Below are 15,068 nucleotides of genomic sequence, written 5' to 3'. Positions count from 1 at the left end.
GCAAAACAAATGAATGAATAGGTGAATAAATAAATAAATCAATGTGAATCAAAGGAACCATTCTCGCTTTAGAAGTCTTGAACTAACTGATAACTCAGCGGAAAAACCAGAGGACTTATAGGATCAGCACAAATATCTGCAGGTTGCCTTTATGTGGGTATCATCAACATATAGTACAATACAAATATATGCATATGTGTAAATTATTTTGAGAGGTAATAATCATAATATAAGGAGATGGACTACACAATTTTATAATGGGAACCAGAACCAGGGGAATGTATTGTACACACTCAGATGTTGGTCTAATGGTACCTGAAAGATTATGTTTGGAGTCTTCAAAAAGAGGTTTCAGATTTCTACAAAGCTCGCTCTTTTTTTTCTTTTGGACTTTGATTTCTTCTTTGAAAGAAGATGGATTGTTTGGGCTTTTACGGATACTACTCGCTGGAGAAATAGGATGAATGGGCTAAAACAGTGGCTCAGCTGGCTGCTTATGAGAGGATGACATATACATGGGCCCCTTGGGGCATCTTCACTGCTGTAACTTGGAGGTCAATTTAGTAGTGTAACCAAGAACATCAGAAAAAAACTGGAGTTGTATATGGTGCTTTGTCTCCATTTTTAAGTAACAGCTACAGCTTTAATAGCCTTTTCTCTCGTCTTTGTCAAATTAGGAGAACCATCTAAGCTAAATAATAATAATACTAAAGCACTGGAGAGTATTTTCTATTGAAATTCTTGCATCATGCCATGTTTCCAAAAGCATAAAACTGAACAGTTATTTCAGCTGTGTAATAAGACATTACTTTCTTCCATAACAACACTACAGATGAAAACATTCAACTCAGTGCCAGTCAAGCCTTTTTCTTGTAGTTCCCCAGTTTGTTGTCAACATCTGTACCTTGAAGGCCGACAAAGCTGCAGGCTAACTTTAAATTGTAATTCCAACTCTTGCCATTAGATGTCGCAGTTTTACTGTATGATGTGGACTTTAAACCCACCAGTAGGACTGAGAATATGTATATGCCTAGGTGTTAAACTAAACAACTGAACAAATCGCATATGTGTACATTTAGCCTCCATTATAGGTCTAAATTATGTTTTTTTCCTTCTTTTTGATATAAACCTTTAGTACATGAAAGTGGCTTGAAAGAAAGAAAGGAAAAAGAAAAAACCATTTGGGTTCCAGCTCAGCATCTTAATCACAAGTTCCCGTGGTGTCTCACTGTTATCCCATCGCAGGAAATGTGAAGTTGTGATATCTCACCAATATTTATTTCTCAGCTCTCAGCCGAGCTGTTTCAGATTTGGCTGCAGTATGCAGAGATTTGGCCTTCAACTTTTATGCTTCCAGCTTCCTCTGGAGTCTTAAGAGTTATGGGCCTAATAAAATTCTGCCTCTTTTCTCTCTCACACACAATCACTCCTACACACACACACACACACACACACACACACACACACACACACACACACACACACACACACACACACACACACACACAAAGATAGGCCTATGCTGTATATATAGCTGATGAGTAATCCTGATGCTGATGTTATTTCCGTTTCATTAACCTGTAATAAATTAAACACTGAATGAAAATGAGCAACAGGGACTTTTCCAACTCTCCAGTGCTCTACTTGCATAGAGTACACACACGCTAATTTACGCGGGACAGCTGGATGTCACTAAACAATAATCACTGGTGTTTGACAATTTTAGACAAAGTACAATAAAACGCGCATTTAATTGAGTTTTTAATTAGACTAATCTTTCTTTCCTCTATTTAGATGAAAGTAGAGAAGAGATGTTTTTATGTTAAAGAGAATTAGAAAAAAATGTGTGAAACAGCTTTTTTAACAGGGATTTCATCGCCTGGGTAATTGTTGATAACGTCAGATTCTGCATACGTATCTAAAAATACAGAAACAATGTAACAAAAAAGTATAACTCCACAAAAACAATTTAAAAAACGAGAATTTTTTTAAATGTTGTTATCAGATCTTTTATGATTTCCACGATATTTGCAGCTTCCTCTCCAACTTCATTCATTTAAAGTCCTTATTTGCATTAAAAGCTGCGCTACAATCGACTTTGAACAGGCGACGTTGATTCGGGTGCACGTCAGGGATGAGGGGCCCCCTGCACTTTGCACTCAATTAGCGAAACGTGACAAGAAGAAGACGAATATTTCGAAGTGAGTGTGGTGGGGATAGATCGTTCTTTGGACTCCGTAGTCAGTGTGTGTAATTAAAAAAATAAAGACCTGCTTTATGGACAATGTCCAACGCAGAGCCCGTATATTTGTTCTGGATGACGCCACTCCGCCTACCTTTCTAACTGTAGGATTTCATACTTTACTGATTAGGGCATTAGGCAACATGTTAATAATTTCGCCTCTTATACTTTTTCTGGTTTTATTTACATTTAGTGTTTCGACTGTTTGACCCTCACTAAACTGCCTTAATAATGTATCTACCCGCATCATTTTTATTTTATTTTAATATAGCCTATGTTTATTTATTTATTGGTTTAGTTTTGGGCATCTGTTTCACTGAATGAGGTGCGAGGCCAAAATGTTCAGTGCTTTGTGTCGCAATATATCAAAACACAAAATATTAAATACACTGTCCTAAACACACTGTCCTAAACACTTATACACATATTACAACATATTAATTGCGCGAAATTTCACAATACTACTGCTACTACTACTACTAATAATAATACATTTGCGGATATTTAGGAGATACAGAATTTACAAGATATTATTTTCCTGGCGTGGGTGGATTTCCTGTAAATGAAAATCTGGTTAGTTAATCGATGGAGGACAAACAACACATGCTTTTAGTGAACTATAAGTTTCATTCATTATCTGTGGGGGTTTTTTTGTTTGTTTTTTTGTTTGTTTTTTTGCTTTTACAACTGCCGTTTCACACCCTAACATTATTTTTTCTATTTTTTTTTTCTTACCGCAGTTTAGAGTAACTACATTTTTCGAACAAGATTACTAAAAATACACAGCCTTATATTAATTTTACTAAAACATACGCACTACCAAAGGTAACGACTATGACCACTGTAAGCTGCCGTTTAGAACGAACATCGGTATTTGGCACTCTGCAATGAGAAGGTGTTATAGAAGCCTATTCTGCATGCCAGACATTATCACGTGTGTCCTAGACGTCCACAGGGGCTACAGTAACTACCGTTTAATATACACACATTGTACAAAGTAAAAAATCTCAAAGCATATTGTGTTCCATATGGTTAAATGGTGAGCAGTGGGCATCATTTTCACTGGATATATTTATTTGATACATTAATTAAAATACACCAGTCCTTTGTGGTTTCTGCCATCAAGGATGTTTTGCCTCATTTAAAGACTTGCATCAGCTTGCTCTACATTTGTTTTGCACAAAAGTACTTCATGCAAATTTAGTTTGGTTACCACTGAACCTGATCAATTCACCAGCTAAGTAACTGATCTGTACACATCATAATCACAAACCATCCAAAACTGATCAGAATAGTTTTTTCAAAGCAGGCCTGTCAACATAATGGTAACTACATTTACACATCTTATATTTATAATATAGCTATTTCTTGGGACTGTACTATTGCATTGCAAAGCTAGTCGAGATTTATGCCTCATATAAGAGGCTACAGATCCTTTTGAAGAACAGCTTTCACAAAAAGATCAGCCAATCAGTAAACCACACCTCTGGTGCAGTTTCCTCACTTGCTGCCTAATGCCTTCTGTCTTCTCCTACAACAGCTGCAGATGTATTGAACCTCAGCTGATTAAGGCAGCAGGCCAAGGTTAGAAACAAGAGAGTGGTGGTGGATTTGTTTGTGCGATACTTTCATGATTTGGCTGTTGTTTAGTCCAGGGATTTTCCCATGCTTCTACAGAAGGACCAGCTTTTGTCCTTGTGAATTTCAATATTGTTTGAGGCAATGAAGTGGGGGCATCATAAGTTGCTTATTTTGATATGAATATGTATGCTTTTGCAAAATGACTTACAGATCTAAATTTTTTGACAGTGCATGCTTTAGTTAGGAAAGTATTCAGGAAATATAAGGGATATTTGCTATACTTTTATCATGTGAAAGCAACACAAATGCTCACAATGTAAAGTATTTTGAAGATGTGAACCATGCATTATTGTCACTTTCCTTAAACAAGGCTTTTCTAATCAATGCCTGTCGGCTAATCTAAATGTCAAAATTGGATACATTTTAAGTTACTACAGTGAGACCATTAAAAAGAAAAATCTGGTCATGTTTTCACTGAAGGCACATAGTGAGATGTTCTCATAATAAGTGAATGCTCAATGAAAGTGATTAGACACATTCTGTATATTTATTAGACAATAACTTGTCACCTCATACTGTTTTTAAAATATAGTAGCAGAATGGGTTGAAATTACTCCTCACTATTTAAAAAGACATCCATCAGTTGGAAAAAAAAGCATATTTCATAAGTTGCTACTTCCACTGTGTGACTATACTATGAGACTGCTCCTACTGCTAATATTATTACTACCACTGATTATTGGTAATTGATAATTTTTTCATCCATTAAAAACGATCTAATAAACCATTCTTGATTGTTCTTTTAGGGTCCAAAAGAGGGCTGGAACTTATTGCAGGTAGATCAAAGACCTACAGTCAGTATTTTTTCTTCCACCATATATTCTCATCTGTGTTAGTAAGATTTGTTATTTCGTTCTTTTCCATGGAAAATCCAAATTTGTTTTGGATATCAGGTGTGGAATTAAAAGTTTAGAATTCCTTATTTTTCTTATGACATTCACTTACACGGTGTTTATTAGGCCTTATTTGATGTGGCTTCAGTGTAAAAACATCCAGCCCATCCTGTAGGATTACTTAATTATACTCAGAAGACCAAGTTTAAAGAGACTCAAGGTCAAATGCTAGCTTTTCCTTTCTGAGGGCCATTGACTGTTGTCTTGAGGGTAACATGCAAACACGATCTTTTTATTCTGTTTTATTTCATAGTTTTATCTTTGAAGGTGTTTTAACATCCTAGAGAGACTCAAACTACAAGTTCATTTTAATTGTAACTCCTGTGTAAGAAGCAACTGCAAAGGTGTCAAACACTGGGAGCAGGCGCCATTTGTCCATTTTGGCCTAATAGATGAATTTCCAAAATTATGCCTTCTATTTCTATATTTTTGCTCATAAAGAGGTAAAATAATATTGTTTTTGCTTACAAAAACTATGTGTGAAGGATTTGTGTCTCTGTAGAGCCATTACAATCTGTAAATTACATAAATTATAACAAAACAAACGGAGAATGTGAATCTGCAAAGTTATATTTTTAAAATCACCCTAACTTTTTAAAAGATGTCTCAGTAAATGCTTTACACATTAAACAAGAAGGTTAATTTAATTTAAGTGCTCCGTGACATGATTTTTTTCAAGGGAGTGCGGTAAGGAATGTCTTTCTTTGGACCTCTTTGTTCAACTTTTTAGTGCAAAACAAGTGTATTGTCTCCAGTACAGTATTAAGCATTTACTGGTCCAGCTCACTCTACATCAAATTGGGCTGTATGTGGCCCAAACTGACCCTTTAGGAGGAGGATCTGTTCCCACCCTCTCTTCAAGCTGCCGGGGAAGCTGCTTATCACGAGTATCTTGGTTTACAGTGCCCGCGTTAAACCCATTTTTAAGCAAAGGCGTTAGATCCAAGGATTTCTCCAAAGGACACATGATGTTCCGAAATTTTTCCTCGCTAATCCAACAGAAGATGGTTTCGATCAGACGGATGTAGGCACATCGAGGACTGATTCCTAGAAGGGAATTTACACCTGGGAACCAACACGAGAAAGAAATGAAACAGCCCGAGTGCAGGAGTTGTCACTGCATTGCAGATACGAGAGGAGGCCGGTGCAGTCAGAGCCATATCAGAGGGCCGGGAGACTGCACCGGAGAGTAGGCCACAGTGTAAACGGCAGTTGAAGTTGAGTAAGTTGAAGTCACGGCGTAATTATAGTACGAGAATGTATAAAACGATCTCCACATCAGACAAGGGTTTCTAGATTAGCGGTCACATGACTGGATTTGATAGTTTATTTCAATGCAATTGAATGGCATTTCTACTCTTCGCTTTTCCCAATTTTCATTGCAAAATTAAAATAAATTCCAACAATGACTTTAGGCGCAAATATTCCATCTTTGTCAGCAGCTTACTGGACTGCAACTACTCGAGTACTATATGATGTGTATTGCTTCGTTATTGTGAAGTCTTTTCTGTACACTGTTCTGGCTGAAGGACTCGTATATGCTGTGCAGCTGCATGTGATTACACATCTTGGCAAAGATTTGTGTTAAGAGTGGCGTGATGATGAACGCTCTCCACCCATGAGGTTTTGTTCAACTTGTGAAATTTAACTTGGAATTTTTTACTTTTAATATGTGTTCAGGATTCTGTTAGATACAAACAAAACACAACTATACGTGACGCACACGAGTAAAGCGCTACGTCACTATAAACGTATAATATTTTTTTTACTGTTTTTATCTTTTAAAGATAGATTTTAAATCTGCGGAGTACCTGCTAAAAGACTGACCTTTATTAACCATCCGATCTGGATGTTATTAAGACTCATATCAGTATATCTCAAATACAATGGAATATTATCCAATATGATGATTAATCAGTTAATGTACTAAATGAAAACAAAAAGACACCTATTCTAATTGTTGATCTTGTAATTACCAACTTTGCAAAGTGCAAAAAGCTATGTGACTTCATGATTACCAATAATGGGCTGTCCTGTTACTATTAAACGTTCAGCTGCAGGGAATATTGTGTAGTCTTCACAAAGAGAAACTAATGATAACCAATATATCCAGAGTTGAAATTAGCCAAATCAATATATATATATTTGAAATGTATTGATATTCCAGGAATTAAAAGGACAAAAGCAATGAAAATTGTGCAGATAAAATAGGGAATCTTTGTTAGATGTGTGTGTGTGTGGAATGGTGACATATTGAAATATGTCTCAGTATGCTCATGTTTTTAAATTAATTCTATTTCAGTACATTGTGAAGAAAACATCATTTTAAAACAAGGAAACAGTGTGCTATCTTTTTGTTTTCAGGTGAAAATCTGGTTAAAGAACAGCAGAATGAAGAGAAGAATCAGGAGACTGTGACTACCTGTTCTGAACTGGTGAGGAAGAAGAACTAAAAGACAATCATCTGCAACCTTTGGACACCTATGAGCAGGTGGTAAGAGACATATAAGAGGGTAATACACAAACCCAGCTAAAGGAAGACCCAGAGCTCATGGTGTTTTTCTCTTGTACCAACACAGATTTTATTATGTTTGCCATTGAGAAAACCTTTTGGAATGCTTCTCTTAACTCCAGCTTCAAGTCATGTGGTTTCACTGCAAAGCCATTAATGCTCTCTCTGCCTCAGGCCATGTCCTTTGAACACAAGGCCATGTGAGCAAGCATGAAGTTTTAGCCATAGGGGTGGCTGTAGCTCAGGTGGCAGAGCAGGTCAGCCACTAATCAGAAGGTCGGTGGTTCGATCCCTGGCTGCATGCCAAATATCCTTGGGCAAGATACTAACCCCGTGTTTGCCTACTGGTGGTGGTCAGAGGGCCCGGTGGTACCTGTGTCCGGCAGCCTCGCCTCTGTCAGCGCGCCCCAGGGCAGCTGTGGCTACAATGTAGCTTGCTATCACCAGTGTGTGAATGGGTGAATGACTGAATGTAGTGTAAAGCGCTTTGGGGTCCTATGGACTAGAAAAGCGCTATACAAATGCAGGCCATTTTCATTTGAAACAAACAAAACAAAATATATGTTTTGAGTTTTCTGTTAATATCTTTTAAAAAATATGTATATTGGATTTTGATGTTATTTTCTTTAAGTTGGTGTTTATCATGATGTTAATGTGTATGCATTCATAAAAAATGTCCTGCTTAATGCTAATAACTTCAGTTTAGTAGTCAGTACCTCAGTATACTGAAGCTGAATATAAAACCAAATGAATATGAGTCTAAACAATCATCTTTGCATAACGTTTGATGTTTGCCTCTTTGCTATTTCTCCTCTAATCAGCAAAATCAACAGAAGTGCAGTTATATTCCTGGATTTCCTTTATGTACTCGTTTAAGGATGATGAATATGAGGACTATGAGGAAACTGTTGTTGATCAAACATTAAAAAGATTATCATTACCACTGACACATTGTCTAATGTCTAATTCCTCTTTTTTGTCTCGTTTAATGTCGCATATATATTCTTAAATGTAAAAAGTAATGAAATAATATTAAATACCCTTGTGACAGGACTGTTTATAGTAACACAGACTTGTTTCTTTTGAAATGGGTTTAGTGGGAGTTGTGACAACCTAGATGTTGATTTGTAACAGTTTAATGACTTAATTTTATAGCTTTAAAGTTTCCAACATCTGTTGTTTATGGGAGACCTGGCCAAGGATGAACAATATTACAAGGTTACAAAATGTGTAAAACAGTTTTAAGTATATTTAAATATTCTGTAAATGTTAAAATTAAAAGAATCACTGGTTAAAGATATTACAGAAAATTACTTCATTAAAAATTGAATTTCTCAGTGTATAACAAAAGCAGTGAACAGAAATAAATAACATCAAGGCAAGTAACACAACATCTAACTTAGGAATGCAAATGTCATTGTTCAGTCACAGAAGTTTGAGATTTGAACTCCAGAGAAACCAAAATTATTTAGTGTTAGTATTTCCTGAAGGTTATTCTATGGCTAAGGAGTAATAGAAGAGGATGATGTTCTACCAAGCTCTGAAAAAACCCTGGGTACTCAGAAAAAGGAGCTCGACAACCATACTGGACAATGGATTTAATTGAATTTTAAAAACGCCTGTTGTAACTGAAATGTAAGGCAATCTAAAATACTATACTATATACTATACTATTTAACATTCGACAGCAAAGAGAAGAAGTACTGCATTAAAGAAAATCTGGAAAGAAGAACTTCTCAGACTTCTGTTCTTTGTTCTTTTACACCTTGGTGTGCTGAGTCTGAACAACATGGGACCAGACAGCAGAAACACCCAGTGAGTCCAAGGCTGCTAATGAACCTTGAACCGCAAACAAATCCCAACAAACCACACGGCCACAAACCACCATTTCCTCAACTCGTGACTTTTATTGGGGCAATACAGACAGTCTGCTGCCTCTCGCTTTGTTTGTCTCAAACATTCACCTCATCTGTGTGTGAGTGGGACTGCAAACGGGTGTGTATTTGTGAGTGATGTCTAAAGAAAGACAAAGGAGAGATTGTGTTTCTGGCTGGAAATAAAGACATCAAAGCTAGCTACCCCCAATAAAACTATTTTTGGGGTGTTTTACCTTTGCAAGAACTTGATGCTGTCGTACTAGTAGTTGTTGCAAACTTTTAGTTACATAATATTGAAAATTAAAGGAGTGTAGAAGTAGACTTGCAGGGGCTTTAATAGTCAGTCATTTCATTAAAGAAATAATCAAACAATTCTGAAAAAAGTTCCAACTGGAAACCTTCAAAATCAACATTTCAATTTTTTTACAATGTGGAATGAAGTTGGTGCGTATTTAATCAACCCATGCAGTATATTACCTTTAAACAAGTCAGTTTAACCTACTCACCAAGTGTCCGAATCAAAAGCCAAAATTTCATTTTTTATGTTTTTAAGCAATTTTGAGCATCGTTATCATGGAATATATCATAGCTCCAACAGGAAAAATAAAAAATTTAATGTCTATGAGCAAGATATAGAAATAGGTATTGGTGCCTAGGATGTTTTATCTGATGGAGGAAACTTGAAAAGATGCATTTGAGATATATGGCTGGTGAAACAAGTTATAGCATATGAAAGATCATATGAAGATACATTTTGGTACCAGGCTCATCTTTTAGTTGTAGTTGTCCCGTGTCAAATTATTTTTAATATAGTAATATTCTAACACTGACTAAAATGTACAATTCTGTTTTATTCAAAGAATTAAAACCATGATAATAAAAAGAGTCTGTGTAGAAATACATTAGCAATTACTCCGAATCTACTAACAGGGACACTTGAATGAGGTATTTTGCATTTAGTGTCCATTATAATGTTTATAAGACACAACATATAGTTGTTTGCAGAAGCACAAGCAAAGTGTTACCAATACGGGGAACACAAGTAAATAAAAAGATGATGAATGACAAACCAGGGCAGTAATCATGTAAAATATGGCCTGATAGTAATAACAACACTTCACTAATTGTTTTTCTTAATACTCATCTCTAAAACGTCTTGGCATCAGTTTAGGGAAATGCATCGTGGGAAATGGTGCCAACATTGTACCATCATATCTTACAATCTGTCATATAAATTTAAAGAGCAGCTTGAGTGACTTTTAATTTTTACACAGCAAACACTCTCCATTCTTTTACAGCATCCTCAGACCCCCCACCCCACCCCCGCCCATTAGCAGAGGAGCCGTTAAAACACTGCCATCTAGAGTAAGATACCCCGAATTTCATTCAGGCATTGAGAAGTCTCTCTGGTCCGAATGAGGTTTGAAGTCATTAAATCATAAATTCTGATTCATGTGTTTCTCCATGTCAGTATTTTCATAAAACCACTTAAGAAACAAGATTTTCAGATCTTAAAATCACTTCTGCAGTGATTTATAAATGATTGCTGGGATATTTTGTATAACATAGAGGACTGTTTTGCTCACATACCTCTCTTCATCCTGCTGGAAGTGACTCTCAAAGTGTCTATTTATTTTCAAGACGTTATATTCCAAGCATATAATCTCATTTTATCTGAATATTATTAGCTGTAGTAATTAATTAATTTACTGAAAGCCTTTGGACCTTCTTTAATTGCAAAGTTTGGAGTCCTTGCAGTGCTTTCAATCAGATTTGTCTCATTCAGCCAGAAGATGGCGCTAGCTGTGCACGATCAAGGTGTAGCCCAAGGGTGTCAAACTCATTTTAGCGAATGGGCCACATAAAGAGCAGTTAGATCTGAAGTAGGGCGAGAAAGTAAAACCTTTACAAAACAGTTTTTATTTAAAAATTAATGAATAAAACTAAAATATCACGATGAAAACATTCACGTGGCTCTTATGATTTTTGAAAAGCTGAAACAATTAAGATACCACAACCCCTCCCCCACAAAATCTGTCAGACAATAGGAACTTTTACTTATATTCCTTGAGCCTGCAGTCATTAGATGCACAATAACATTTGCTGATCACTGTGGATTTATAAAGACACAAACCTTTACGTGTACAGTTTTTGTATTTAACCAACAGTATTATTTACTATTATTATTTATTATTCCAACAACTTGACTAAATCTAGAGATAATTTTAAATTTCCATCTATTTTCACTCCTGTGTAACGCCACCAGTATTACCCTGGAAATAGCAGTGCAATATATTAAAAATGTTCTTGCAGTTTTCACGCTTTTCACACTTTTTCCGAACTCAAAAGTCAGTGGGCCAAAATGAATCCTTACTGTTTACCGTTCCTGGCCTAACCTAGCATATAAGAGCCACAAAGAAAAGCACTTGGAATTTCACTTTTATGCACAAGCACTGCTATATATATATAGATTATGACACTGTTTTCCTTCCACTGCTTAAAATGACGGATAAATCAAATGATCTTCTTAGATTTGGTTTATTTAGTAAGAGAACAACAAAAGCACAGCAACAACAAAACACTCGACACTTTAAAATTAGAAAAAAGTAACTAATTTGAGCACAGAACTTGTGAACTGATACAAATCAATTTCTGATCTTGGGTAATAGTTCCAGCAAAATAAAGCTGCACGCAATTCAACATGAACTTCAAGGGAGAATCACTCTAAGCTCGAAATGAGTCACGATTCACACAAAGGAAAGCCGAAGCCCATCCCCTCCCGTTTTAATCAGTCCTGTGACAATCTGAGGCTGTGATGACATAATTACTAATAAAGTGTAAGTCATATTTTTGCATTAAATAAGAGCAAAAGGCAGAAGCACCTACGCTCTCTTCAAACGGGCATACGAACGGCCCAATGCTACTTTTTATTCAGCCTCTAAAAAGAGTCCAAGTTTTTTTGTTTTTTTGTTTTTTAATATATATATATATATGTTACATTCAGGTCCATCCGCAGTAGGCGTGCTATCACATTTCTGAAAACAAAAGAATGAATTGATTTATCTTCTATACTGGCTAAATACAGTCTAACCATGTGATCCGCAGAGTAACCAATGGGCAGCCGAGGAGAAAGTAAGGGCAGGAAAAAATTACTACCATTTTAGGGGAGGATGTAAGCCACTATACCAGCCCATCTAACGTTTTACAGTCGCATTTAAGTGTCTTTTTATTGAAATAATAAAATAAACATGTCGCTAACGAATTATTATTCCATGATGGGTCTCCAGACCGAGGAGCCTTACGGTGCACATTTCATCCCGGGAGGCTTGCAGGGTTCGACGGCTGGCTGCGCAAAGCCAGGCCGGGGAGCAGAGGAGGAGGAGGGGACCCCCGGCTCACACATCCCGGATTTCTCTCATTTTTCCAACAAACAGTCGAGTTTAAATGGCTTTTCTCCTTGGACAAACACTTCCACTTCTTCTACGTCTTCTTCTCCGCAGCGGCAATCCGCCCCCGGTGCGTCCATCCCCGGCCTTTTTCATCCACATCACCTCCTGAGCCACCACCCCTACTACGGCCCGCAGACTCAGACACACGCCGAACACCTTGCATCCGCGTCGGACAGCAGGTTTGTACGCTGCTGGGAAGGGGCGAGCCCCACCTCGGAGACCGCTCTGTCGCAAGTTTCGGCCACTTTCCCCGCGTGTCTCCCAGCACAGAGTGACCTCTCCAATCCGAGCCCGAGGTATGAGACAATTAAGCCCGAGAGTTCACCCCCGTCACACGACAGTCCTGAAGATTCCAGCTTCGCCAGTCCGGCGGAGGTGGTCCTGGAGCGGCTTGGGACTGTAGAGGAGCTGGGGAGGAAGCCTGAGCCAAAGAAAGAGGACGACGACAGAAAAACACAGCAGCAGCAGCAGCTTGACCCGGGTAAACACAGATACACTAAACTCAGGAATGTTTATTAGCTTTAAGAAGTGGCGATACACAGGTGTGTGTGTGTGTGTGTGTGTGTGTGTGTGTGTGTGTGTGTGTGTGTGTGTGTGTGTGTGTGTGTGTGTGTGTTAGAGAGGGGAGTGTGACTTTTATGGGCCTATAAATGTCTTGTAAACTGTAAAATATAAAACCTTATTGTCCATTAAAATAATTAAGGTGATATTGTTATTTAACAATTTGTCAATAGCTATATGAAAACCCAGGTTGACTTGCACATGAAGGTTTTTCTGATAGTAGGAGAGTTAGCGAGCCCGTTTTTGCAAATACTACTCCAAGCTAGTTTTGCCTAAAATAGTCAGTATAGTCATGCTATGCTCTAAAAGCATGCCATGCCATTTAAAACACATTATTGGACCCTTACTCCAGAGTGCAGACTCATAGCTTTATTATTATTATTATTATTATTATTATTATTATTATTATTATTATTATTATTATTATTATTATTATTATTATTATTAGTATTAGTAGTAGTAGTAGTAGTAGTAGTAGTAGTAGAGATACATTAATATATTTTATCTTGGGATAAACAAAACAATTATCTGGGTTTCATTAAAATATCTACTTTTTGTAAAATGAGAGATTTTAGCTAATCTAAAGTTAATTTAATGATGTAAGAATCCTAAGTGCTTTAATTTTTTTTAATGCAAAATAGCATTGTGAGAGCATGACTATCAAACTATTAAATGTTTAAAAAATATCCTTACTCAGCTGATTAAAAAACAGAAAAAATGAGCATGAGTGTGGCTGTGGTTGTTTTTCAGCCCTGTCTCCTCTCATACTGAGATTTAGGCTCATCTTTATTGGGTATACTTTCCTGTATTTATAGCAGCTCACTGTCCTTCCAAATCGAAAAGGACAGAAACCTCAAATGTGGCCACATTTTCAATTATGTCACATTATGTTAAATTACGGGTTTGTCATAAATTACAGGAGGAGTATGTGAAAAAAGGTGTAGATGTGTTTCTTTTTCTAATGAGCCAAAAACTGTGGGCTCATAAAATTTGCTCCACAAAATGTTTTCTTTGAATCTTATGCCAGCCTTTGAACTCCTCACAACACACACAGAAAGACATGCTTAAAACCAGAGGAAAGTAAATATACATGGTGTTTGGTGTGAGTAAAAACCTATGCAACTCTCGTCTCTTTTCCTGCAGAAAATCCATCAGCTAGCTGGATCCATGCCAAATCGACCCGGAAAAAGAGATGTCCTTACACCAAACACCAGACCCTGGAGCTGGAGAAGGAATTCCTCTACAACATGTATCTGACCAGAGATCGGCGCCTGGAGGTGGCAGGACTCTTAAATCTGACAGAGAGACAGGTCAAAATCTGGTTCCAAAACAGACGGATGAAGATGAAGAAGTTGATGATTCGGGAGAGGAGGAGTATGAATGAATGATGAATTTAGAGGCTAGGGCTTTTGTTTTCTTCCTGTGATAGGTGAAGAGGTGGTGGTGATAAAAGAAACACAGTGCTCAGAGATGGCCAACATCTCTAACATGAACTGGCAAGATCAGCTGTGACTAAGCAAAGGATTGTAGAGCTAACATTGCTGCTTTTGAAAACTGCAGTGATAAACTCTGCAGGGGAGACCGGGATGTGCTGTAACACACACATTAATGTCTTAAAAAAAGTTAGGTAATCTGTACTTTGGCGCATAATTCTTCCATCTGCATGTTTTAAAAAGAAAACAGCTCATCTGAAACCCGGGGTAGTTGTAAATAATGAAGTGTTAACATTTACAGGGAGGTCAATAAACCCGATCACAAACATACCAGCTCATATCAAAGACTACTCATTTTAAAACACATCTGTTTTTAATATGGATGCACATCTCTCATGTTCAGAAATGGCAATGCTTGAAACATTCCAGACGTAATACTTAAACTGTCTGTGCTCTCAAC

General features: G+C 37.1%; 1 protein-coding gene and 1 long non-coding RNA gene across 2 annotated transcripts; both read left to right on the top strand.

The window, feature by feature from the left end:
• The first annotated feature begins 5,652 nt into the window (after nucleotides 1-5,652).
• LOC145419692 (uncharacterized) lies at nucleotides 5,653-8,235 on the top strand. Its single transcript, XR_013901010.1, has 2 exons — nucleotides 5,653-5,998; nucleotides 7,141-8,235. It is a non-coding gene; the product is annotated as an uncharacterized LOC145419692 (long non-coding RNA).
• Nucleotides 8,236-11,690: 3,455 nt separating this feature from the next.
• On the top strand, nucleotides 11,691-14,563 carry LOC113035579 (homeobox protein Hox-D9b-like). Its single transcript, XM_026191236.2, has 2 exons — nucleotides 11,691-13,095; nucleotides 14,319-14,563. Exons 1-2 carry the CDS (start codon nucleotides 12,414-12,416, stop codon nucleotides 14,561-14,563), a joined length of 927 nt encoding a protein of 308 aa, XP_026047021.2. The 5' UTR covers nucleotides 11,691-12,413.
• Nucleotides 14,564-15,068: the final 505 nt, after the last annotated feature.

Source organism: Astatotilapia calliptera, chromosome 13 (genome assembly GCF_964374335.1).
Source record: "Astatotilapia calliptera chromosome 13, fAstCal68.1, whole genome shotgun sequence".
Classification (NCBI taxonomy): domain Eukaryota; kingdom Metazoa; phylum Chordata; class Actinopteri; order Cichliformes; family Cichlidae; genus Astatotilapia; species Astatotilapia calliptera.
This window is presented reverse-complemented; position numbering and strand designations above follow the sequence as displayed.

What these genes read in the sequence shown, in the direction of transcription:
- LOC113035579 (XM_026191236.2), top strand. Translation starts at nt 12,414, where the DNA reads ATGTCGCTAACGAATTATTATTCCATGATGGGTCTCCAGACCGAGGAG. An exon ending in GCAGCAGCAGCTTGACCCGG is followed by an intron (nt 13,096 to 14,318) that starts GTAAACACAGAT and finishes CTTTTCCTGCAG; the next exon opens with AAAATCCATCAGCTAGCTGG.